Genomic DNA, 10,550 nt, shown 5'->3' on the forward strand with positions numbered 1-10,550 from the left:
TCGGCGCGGATTTGGATTTGAAATTGAAAAATTCTCTCTTTGTATACGAAGCAAGGTACCAATTTATTGACAATACGTTTGTTTTTTCGTAGATAACAATATATTGCATTATTCGTAGATTCGTTTAAAAATACGTCATACAAGAGCTAATTTGTACATATATAAATATTATTAACGAGAAATACGACAGTTATACCTAATACTCACTTTTTTAATTGAAAAGTTTAAGTTAGTAAGTCACACTCTCACCATTTATCAGAAGAATGGCAACATTCCATTATTATAAATAATAAAATTTTCCTTTTTTATTATATATTATACTTAATCACCTTGATCAAGGTGCGCATATAAAAGGATTTCCTTTATATATATTATGTAGACAAAATGCTTTATTTATACTTCGTAAAAAATATGGAATTCTCGATTATGACGAATGAGTTGTATTATATTATGATTGCGAGAAATTGTACGACCCATACTTTGGAATTTCTTTTTTTTCGACCTTCAATTAATACTTTCTGACGTTCCAATGATGAATGAAGGAAAGGCACGCCGATTAATGCGCTTTGTTGCAAATTAATAGCAAACAACTTTTTTTATAAACTAGCCCAATTATTACCAGATTGATGCTGAGCTTGGTCCTTTGCTCTGCGCTTTATGGTTTGCCTCTGATGCTCATATTCAAAATCTTCTTCACTTAAATTTAATTTAAGGATCTACAACAAATAATTGGCATTTGTTAAAGACATTTTTTGTTTTTTAAAATAGTTTTTGTTAATGAAGTTGTAGGAACGATTACTTACATGATAAACAAGATATTCTTCTTCCATAACTTGTTGAGGAGGATTTTTCAATACTTGTAAAGTTTCATATAACGTGGGGCATTTCTTGATTTGCCAAGATCGTCCTATACTTCCTTTTAATAACACAAGGGCTACTTTGAAAATAATTTTAACTCCCTCACACAGAAACATATCCCAAATACGCAAAATACTCTCCCAAGGAAGCGTACGAGTGTAAACACACAAAAACCATTCAGTCATATAAAGAATAGGCTCCATTTTTTGCTTTTTCTGTAAAAGAAAGTATATCACATCAGATTTTTAATAACATCAATCAGTAAAGGTGTATTGTAAAAATTTACCAAATGTTTATAAGCAACTGGAGAAACTTTTTTGAGTAAAGCAAACAAAATATCTCCATCTCTCTGTAAAGTTTCCATACCCTGACTGTAATATCCAAGCAAATATTTGTCACAAATAGCTACAAGACACCAAAAAGCTTGAACAGCTGGCATGTGCATAAGGAGAAAGGCAGCAATAGGTGCTTGGGCTTGACAGTAGCCTACTTTGCTATTTAATATGGAATAGGCTTTGAGAACTTGAAATAACTCCTGTTGGCCAGGAGCATTTTCAACAAACATCTCATGATGAGGAAATTGACGATGAAGATCCTTCTTGATATCTTCAATGTACTTTGGATCACCTGGCTGTAGAAGTAACTCTTGATACAGATTTGGATTTTCTTTCAGCAGAAGAGCACCTCCGCATAAATTCAACCATGCCCGAGGTCGCACAGAAGGTGGAATACTTTTCCTGCATCGTTCTCTCACTTTTCTGTAATTTGTGCTCATAAATGTGCTCCATTTGCTCAACATCCGTATCCATTTCCTTTCTCTCCTAAGTATTACTTCTGGTGGTATTGCTTGTTTCCTATAGGCATAAGAATTGATGCATGCCAGTTAATTTTAATGTAGTTACAACTTTTAATTGCAAGCACAAAATTGCTCTCAATATTTATACAAATGACTCATGTACTATCTCTCATTATATATAATGCTTAATATTTACTCGGGTGTTTATAATGAAAATTGCCCTTGAAAAGCTTAATTTTATCGAGGGAAATTGTCTAATCAGGAAACCCATTATTAAAAGCTAATGTATTAGATATATACCTTTCAGGGCTGTACTGTGTACCACCCAAGAAGCCATGCCTGTCAGGAACAGTAGAAATCACGGAGCTGCATTGGTAAACACTGCTGCCCTCGGATTCGGACTCCTGATTAGCGTCTTCCTCGGGATTCTTCGGCTCCGAAGAGGAGGCCATGACATCTTCTCTCTTTCTCCAACAAAAATTTCTGCTATATTATCAATCTGGTCTCGCGGTGATGATATGCGCACAGTTACTCACACACTTGATACGTCACTAATAAAATAGCCTATTTACAAAGTAGGAAGCTTGTTCCCAATTTTTTCGTATTAATGAGCATGCAGCTCACGTAGCGGCGGCGCAAGCTTCCGTATTGGTAAGGCCCTTATAAGGATGCCCTTAGGACAGCGGCTGCTGGTGCAGCAAAATCCCATAACTCGTGGGCGTGTTTATGTGCTGCGCGCACGATCGGGAGCAACACCAATGAAGAGAGAGCTACGTGTGTGATGAGGAAATCAAACGTCACATGCGTGGGGCGTCGCACAAGAACAGCACACGTTAACTTAACTCGATAAACAGCACACGCGTTTGCATACTCCTCTTTTTTTCACCCAAGTCAACACACACGTACACTTATGACGTGAGCGCATGTGCGCATGCGGATTCAGTGAGATTATAGTTCAGCCACTAATCGCGCAGGCGCTCTGAGTTTTGAAGTTAGCCGACTGCCTTGAGCAGGCCTGGCCTTGAGGAAGCAAGAGGTATATGTTTACATTCGAATTTATTTTTTCATACGACAGTTATGTATAGGTTGAATAAAACATTGAAAAGAGTTAGATAGTCAATGGAATTTTGTTATTTTGTATCTATTGAAATGAAATAAAATGTTTTTTCAATAGTATGATTGTCACATTTTCCGATAATTCGCGAATGTCAAGTGTTAACTCACACGGCTTCATTGGTGTTTGTAAACACTAATCAATGAATTTACCTTCTACTTGATTTTATTACAGAAACCCAGCGAATACAGTGAGGCACAAGAAAGAGAAAAGACTGTACATGATATAAGCAAGATTAGTCTAATTTTTTAGCGAATACAATTCGGCGCTTGTTGTTGAAGCTTTTTTGTTTACGTAATGGCGTCAACTGGCGGTGAGTCTTAAATACAATGATTTTTATTATTAACTTTTAAAGTGCTAATGGTATATTATTATACTATTTACAGCAGAAACTGTAACTGATGATAGAAGTGAAGCGATTCCTACTGAAACGATCACAAACGTGTTACCGGACGCAACACAAGTAAGTTAACCTTTATAATAAAACCACGAAAATGAAAATATTCTGGATAGTAATGAATTTATTATTAAAAATTAATTTATTATTAATTTATTCGTAAAAAAATTGCAGAAGTCGATTATAATGGAAAAGGAAGCAGATATAACCAGTGCTCCACCGAAGAAAACTCGAGTGGAAATTCAATCACTGCCAGCAAGACAATATCTAGACCAAACTGTTGTGCCAATTCTTTTAGCAGCACTGTCTAGTTTAGCAAAGGAAAGGCCACCAGATCCTATAAATTATTTGGCATCTTATCTATTGAGAAATAAAAATCAATATGATACTGGTGGATCTCCATCTACTACTCAATGATTCTGAGCAAAAGTTTACCCAAGTGCGTTAAAGTTCAATCTTGGCAAGATTCAGTTGTGCCAGTGATGAACGAAAAATGTTTTTGTGAAAGACAATTTTTTTGCTTTAGTAAACTCAGATTTAGTCTTCTAAATTTTATTTTCTCTCAACAATGACACTTGTGAAGACTACGAATTGTTAAAATTTTCAGATACTTTTAATATAGATTGACTTGCACATTTTTACAGTAATAAGAATACAATTTTCATAAGATATTGAATAAAATATATATTTAACAGCAATCGGAAGTAATAAGAATCAATTCTAGCTTTACAATAGCTTGGGCTTGTCAATATACTGCTTGCCATGATGAATAATTGTTGTAAAAGTACCAGCCACCATCGCTGCCCAAAATAACATGTAGAGTAAAATTTCTGTAGTATATCTTGAAGGCAATATCATGTGTGCCATTAACATTGCTGATGCCACTAAAAGGACCAATGGGAATGATGCGTAACGCCAGTTTCTCTCAGATTCTAATGGACAGGTTACAGTCAAACACTCGCCATCTTGTACCACATATCGCCCCAAAAACAAATTCAGAGAATCCTGGAGATTGTATTGCAATTATCCACAAAAAAACATAAAAACTTTAGTTTTACACTAAGGAAAAAAAATTTATTATTTACCTGTCTAAAGCCATCAGCAAAGTTGTTCTTATAGTATCTGGTCATAGAATTTATACTATCTTTCATAGCTCCTATCTTGGTTCTCTTACCTGTTCTTGTAAAGTCAGTTTTCAATGCTGCTGTCCCAGAATATTCAGTGCTTACAATATCAGCATTGTCAGCCCAAACCTATGAATATATATACGAATAAGCATTATTTTTTAACAATAAAAAGAAATATTTTATTTTATTATAAATTAACCTGTTTGAATAAGAACTCTAATGACGGATGTTCATTTACATTTCTAAGAATTTCTAACTTAGATAGAGCATCAGAAAGAACTCTTTTTGCTAGCATACTTTGTACTACATTTGTCCTATCTAAACAGTCTATACAATTTGTTCTGAAAATTCCATCTTGAACAGAAACTAATACTCCATCTCTTGTTAACAAGAAATAACCCATCTGCTCCAAGTCATTAGTGAGGCGAGCCATGAGAATCTCCAGTCTATACCATTGCATTTTACGACATTCATGATGAAAATCAAAAGCTTCATACTTAATGTTCTGATTTTTTAATTCTGCAACTGTAGTACGATATGCTTTTTCCAATGCTGCTTCTGGTCCCTTATGGTCAATCTGATTGAATCAATTAATCACATTAGGAATAATAGAACTATTGTAAAATTAATATCTTATTAATATAGATTTTCTTATACTTTACCAAATTAATTAATATTTGTTTTCCATAGTGGAAAACTTGACTATCAAAGTGACGAGCACAAGCTACCAAATGATTTTCATTTGGAATAAGCTGTGGCTTGGGCTTGTATTTTAAATTGGGATTTTGCTGCCAAAACAATGGAATTGATCCACGAGTTTGCACAAATGAACTTTTACTACCATTAGCTTCAATAATCTGCTCTGTTTCTACAAAATTGGCAACATTTCCATTGGTATCTACACCTCGGCAGAATAGTCTTGTACCTACTCGGTGAATTGAACGTCTGGATATTATGCCCCAGTTAAATGGAGTGCCATTTACAACAATTGTGTTGAGTGAAACAACTATTTTATCATTGTTAAGGTTTACAATATATTTTTCATTAATTTTATCTGTCTAAAACAATGGCTATCCAGAATAAACAAATATATATAAAAATAATGTCCCATAATTTTTAGTAAAAGGATACATCCATGAATAATTGGAAGACAAAATTTGTGATGTTCAGGTCGTGCTGCAAAATCTTGCAGTAAGTATGAATTCCAAATAAACCTTGAATCAGCTCTCTCATGGAGTGGTAACTGTAACATTCGACATATTATTGCTATCCAAGTAAAGTATATATTTGAAGTAAAATAATGAGAAAAATTTTACCTGCAAAAAATCTGGGGGAGTGTTGTGAAGTCTTTGCATAGTATGACTCAAATCATAAGTATAACTGAAATAGAAGTGAGGTGTACTTAGAACAGCCTTGACCATGTCTAAGTAAGTTGTATTATTACGCTTCTGCTTTTCATCCAAGTGAATCATTGATCTAGTATATGGAACAATATGGGTGGAAACAATTTTGTAAATATCTTGATTAGCTATAGTGCCAACTTTTTGGGCATCATCTATGACAATTAAGTAAGGACATGCAAGTAATTTTATGATTCCTACGATTCCCCATATTTTCCTACGGCTTGCAGTTTGTGGTATCTGACTAGGGTTAGCAACTAAAAAATAGTGAAAAATTGTTGAAAACACTACTCTCAACTAAGTTTTCTTTGTAAAATTAAAAAGAATGCATTACCTTGGATATGGATTTGATGGGATGATCTATCAATAATCAATAGTACATTTGTTCTAACTGGTTCTATGTAGAATTTATCTGGAGTTGCATAGCTGTAATGAAAAATCGATTTTGATAACTATTACGAAAAACTTCATATTTTTTGCAATAAATAATACTTACAGATAAAGTTCATCGTAAACATCGGTACCCGTCGCCATTTTTTCCGGTTTATATAAATATAAATCAGTTGCTAAATTATATCTTCAGCAGAACAAGAAAATAATCTTGGTAAAAAGTCTTGGAACGATAAGATTGCGTGGAATGTCGAATATATTCTATTTACAATTTATGCAGTAAATAGCCAGAAAGCAGCAGCAGACGATTCTTTCTAGCAGTCAACGCAGTACAGCAAAATCTATATCTGAACGTCAAAGATAATCAGACGTTTAGACCGAACTAAAAGAATTCAATTGACGGGGCAGGTCTGCGGAAAAACCCACGTCATGCAAAATGTGCTCATCTTGCGGCTGCAAACTCACACGTTCGGCTTCTCCTCGGAACTGTTTCATTCATCTATAGCTAGTAATTACGTTACACGAGCAATATATCGTCCTTTATTACGCGACAAACTGACTATAGCGATTGACATTAAAACGATGTACATTTTTCATTCCGTTGCAGAAAGTTTTTCACTGGTCGATGGTAGAAATAGATAACCAATCATGTAACTTCTATTATTTGTTTGTGACTTACGTAACTATATGATACTGTTTTAACCCACCAGGGGGCGAGGGCGCGAACCATCAGCTGTTTTGAAATTTATATTTAGGATGAATCAGGTGAGTGTCCCAATTACCGGCATTTTAAGCTGTATTCAATTTATAAAGTTACAATAGGACATACATGTAATATCAAATTGTTCAATATTTACTGTATCACAAGTTAAAATGGTTACATAACTGAAAGAAATAGAGTAAACGTCCCTTATTCGCATTTGCTTTATGGCCAGTAATTGGCCTTAAAAAAAATTGGAATCTACCACTATTCGGTCACTTTTATACTTTTATCAAATAAAAATATTTGATATTTTTATGTGATGAAACAAGTTGCAATCTATTAAATAAGTTGCATATATTAATGCTGAACTATTTTGCTTATACATTGCCTAAACTCATTAAATTAAATTACAGCTACCGGGTAGTGGGTGGTGAATGGTAATAGGGACACTCACCCTATTTAGTTCATCTTATTCGCGGATGAAGTACTAATTATTGAAAATTTTTCCTTTATTTATTATAGATTTATAAATTACTATAGCAACGTCAAACGCACTTCACTCGCTTTTATCTTCTTTTTCATTTTTTGTCATATTGATAAACGTTTTTAATATAAATTACTTTTTGCAAAGTGGATTTTTTAATTTTTTCACATAACACATTACACAGCGGAAAAATGTGTATTATGGAAACAGTTCCGCGTATTGCAAATTTATGATCTAGTCATATTAAAAACTACTATAAATAATCTTTTATTTCTTTCCAATTCTACAGATCAAATTACTATTAAACATTCACACTGAATTAATCTTACATATTCACATATCAGAATATTTATTAGTAATAGAAATAATTACAACAATTTTAAAACATATAACCTCACGTTTTTATGAGACAATTTACCAAATATTAGTTTCATAAAATGTATTAATTAAAATAATGACATTGCAACCTATTTTTTTAGCTCTCGTTATTTTCAAAATGACCCGTATCAATTATGATAAATTAAATTTTTACTATTAAATTCTCAACTCGAAATCATAAGCAACTTTTATTTGCCGCCACATTATAGTATATTACATGACCATATCTCAACCAATCAAATCACAAACAAAACACTTCAACATGGCATTCATCACTTTTTTATAAAATAATAAATAATAATATTTACATTTAAAAAGAAATTTTTTTACAACAGGATAAAGGATAAAAATAGAAAGTAATAGTCTGGAGAAAGTATCAATTTATTTTACTTTTATACGTATTTTACCCGTTATTTACATTACTCAAACATAACAACATAACTATATATTATGTTACATTATGGTGTATGAAAGAACAGTGGAAAATCAACGCAAATTGATGTGGAAAAATTATAGAAAAACTGCGCGTGATTGACAAGAATAGCAAAACTCATTAGTACTTTTGCGTAATTAAGATTTCGTTAATAAAAATGCCAAAAGTTGAACACTCCCAGATCAATAGAAATTAAATTTGCATGCGTATAGTGTTTTCATTCGGTTTTTATAGAAATGAATGTGATGAATCGTTAGCACATGCAATTTTTCTATCCAATCAAAATATTATAAACCAATTATTTTAAAGAAATTATTGGAAAAGAACTTTAATTAAAATTAAGTTAATTGATGATTTGTTTGTAAAATAAAAGATTAGCGTTGCGCAGACGCGCAGTTATAAAAAAAATCACTGATCCACTAAGAGAGCTAATAAAAGCGGAAGATATATTAAAATATCATAGGTTATTTCCTGTACTTGTGTACCCTATTTAAAACCCATACTCCAATAGAAATAAATATTATTTCTCATTACAACGATACATGCACCCGAAAGATCAATAGATAACATAATCTCAGCATTTTCAAACTATTTTAACATAGATAATACCTTTCTAACAATGCCAGTGTGAAAAAGCAATTATGCTTACCATTTTTACATGCTAAACAAAAACAGCAATCATGTTTACTATGAACTATATTATGATTAATAATTTAGAACAAAACTTTGAACGTTTGACACAAGGCTAGAATAAATTTAGACATAATCTCTACAAATCTTGTGTGCCTGTCCACCCTCGCTTCGCTCAGGCGTAATAATACTACACGAGACAAGAATCTACTTTCTCGCACTTGTATCGTAATGTACTATTCCCGCATTTATATCGTAATGTACTAATTTAAAATGCACGTTTTTGGCCATACATGTGGAAAGTATGTGCTTTCCGCACGGAGGGTCGAAAAAGTTGATAAGGTGGAAGGGGCACATTCCAGATTATGACGATCAGCTTTCCAGGGGTAGGTTTCAGATTTTCTGAAACTTAGTCTAAATATTGCCTATATGGTAGTTTAATTCAGTATGGATTATTAGATCATTATAATAATTATATCAAGAGTTATAAACAATTGAAAATTTTTAACGAAAAATTTACAAAAATTTATATCTTCACAACCATTTAGGTTATTGTAGCGAATTTTTTTTTAATTACGCGTAAAAGGGTGTACTTTGAAGATATTAAGCGAACAATACTTTAAGATTAATTTTTCCAAAAGTTATTAACATTTTTTTAAACAATTGGCCATATCTCAAAGAGTGTTATTTTTATTTCAAAAATTCTTTTTTTATTGAATTCCTTGACATTTTTTCTTTAAGAATCCGTTTTAAAATTAATCAAGCAAACATTAGATGCAACACAAGGAGTATTAAGACCCCGGTCCCATAGGTAACGTACGGATGCGGACGGATACGGACGCGAATCGCAACTGTAGTAACATCACTAAAAATATCTAGTTCGATTATTTAGTACCAACACTACCGGTAGTGAGTAAAAGTGATTGTTGTTTAAAACTGTAGTGCCGAACGTACCACATTTAATGTTCAAATGTCAGGTCTACAATTTACTTTTCAAATTTTCATGAATATTGCGTATTGATGAGTATGCTAATGTAAAAAAAGTTTTTGGGATGATTAATACATATCATTTATATATATTTTCTTCTTCTTCTCATATATTTAAGTACTTCCATAAAATTAAGGCCTAATTCCACTAATTGTAGTTGAAAGTCTATCAATTCTCTATCATTTGCCATCTTATAGACTGCAATAATGTAAAGGTTAAATAGGCGTTACATTAAATGTGGTATGTTCGGCGCTACAGTTTTAAACAACAGTTACTTTTGCTCACTACCGGTAGTGTTGGTACTAAATAATCGAACTAGATATTTTTAGTGATGATACTAGAGTTGCGATTCACGTCCGTATCCGTCCGCATTCATACGTAGCTATGGGACCGGGGGGCCTATTCTGAAAAAAAATTTTGTGGTAAATCAGTTTGTCACTTCAGTTTACCACAGAATTAATCACTTTAGATGTGATAAATGCTTATGACATGTGCTAAAATTTTTTTTCAGAATAGGCCCCGTGCTAAAATTTTTTTTCAGAATAGGCCCCCGGGGCCTATAGCAACAAAGAATCCTCGACTACGCTGTAATTATTAATTTATTGTACCTATCTGTAGTTTATTTAGTCAAAAATTAACGGATTCGAAGACATCTTATTTTAGTTCACATTCATTTAATTGCAATTCGACATCTTTCTGAAGATTTTTACGCGATAAACGGCTTTTGCATGTTATTGTTTTTCATTTGAAGTATCACAAAATTCGTCATCACTAAACTCATTTTTAATATTTTCGATTTTACAATTTTCTAATTGATGTTCTAGCTATTATCAACTTCCGTAGCATGTTTAT

The 10,550-nt window shown here is 32.6% G+C and overlaps 3 protein-coding genes across 5 annotated transcripts; 1 reads left to right on the forward strand and 2 right to left on the reverse strand.

Moving 5' to 3' along the window:
* Positions 1-44: 44 nt before the first annotated feature.
* On the reverse strand, positions 45-2,538 carry LOC131669792 (TBC1 domain family member whacked). The gene is made up of 5 exons (XM_058944931.1): positions 2,191-2,538; positions 1,955-2,118; positions 1,145-1,712; positions 804-1,073; positions 45-716 (listed from the first exon to the last, which is right to left on the reverse strand). Exons 2-5 carry the CDS (start codon positions 2,104-2,106, stop codon positions 597-599), a joined length of 1,110 nt encoding a protein of 369 aa, XP_058800914.1. The 5' UTR covers positions 2,107-2,118; positions 2,191-2,538; the 3' UTR covers positions 45-596.
* An 11-nt stretch (positions 2,539-2,549) lies between these two features.
* Positions 2,550-3,612, forward strand: LOC131669737 (protein dpy-30 homolog). Of its 2 annotated transcripts, none has more exons than XM_058944843.1 (4): positions 2,550-2,690; positions 2,943-3,081; positions 3,155-3,231; positions 3,340-3,612. In XM_058944843.1, exons 2-4 carry the CDS (start codon positions 3,066-3,068, stop codon positions 3,580-3,582), a joined length of 336 nt encoding a protein of 111 aa, XP_058800826.1. In that variant the 5' UTR covers positions 2,550-2,690; positions 2,943-3,065; the 3' UTR covers positions 3,583-3,612. The 2 variants fall into 2 exon arrangements, with proteins under 2 accessions (XP_058800826.1, XP_058800827.1); XM_058944844.1 differs by having other exon boundaries at positions 3,158-3,231.
* A 144-nt stretch (positions 3,613-3,756) lies between these two features.
* On the reverse strand, positions 3,757-6,699 carry LOC131669790 (phosphatidylinositol-3-phosphatase SAC1). 2 transcript variants are annotated; one of them, XM_058944930.1, is made up of 9 exons: positions 6,352-6,699; positions 6,189-6,269; positions 6,027-6,118; positions 5,609-5,949; positions 5,424-5,535; positions 4,955-5,298; positions 4,492-4,869; positions 4,251-4,418; positions 3,757-4,170 (listed from the first exon to the last, which is right to left on the reverse strand). In XM_058944930.1, the coding sequence occupies exons 2-9, from the start codon at positions 6,224-6,226 to the stop codon at positions 3,892-3,894; spliced, it is 1,752 nt and encodes a 583-aa protein (XP_058800913.1). In that variant the 5' UTR covers positions 6,227-6,269; positions 6,352-6,699; the 3' UTR covers positions 3,757-3,891. The 2 variants fall into 2 exon arrangements, with proteins under 2 accessions (XP_058800913.1, XP_058800912.1); XM_058944929.1 differs by having other exon boundaries at positions 6,189-6,698.
* Positions 6,700-10,550: the final 3,851 nt, after the last annotated feature.

The sequence above is a fragment of the Phymastichus coffea genome, unplaced genomic scaffold (assembly GCF_024137745.1).
Source record: "Phymastichus coffea isolate CEN01 unplaced genomic scaffold, Cenicafe_Pcof_1.1 PCOF00096, whole genome shotgun sequence".
Classification (NCBI taxonomy): Eukaryota; Metazoa; Arthropoda; class Insecta; order Hymenoptera; family Eulophidae; genus Phymastichus; species Phymastichus coffea.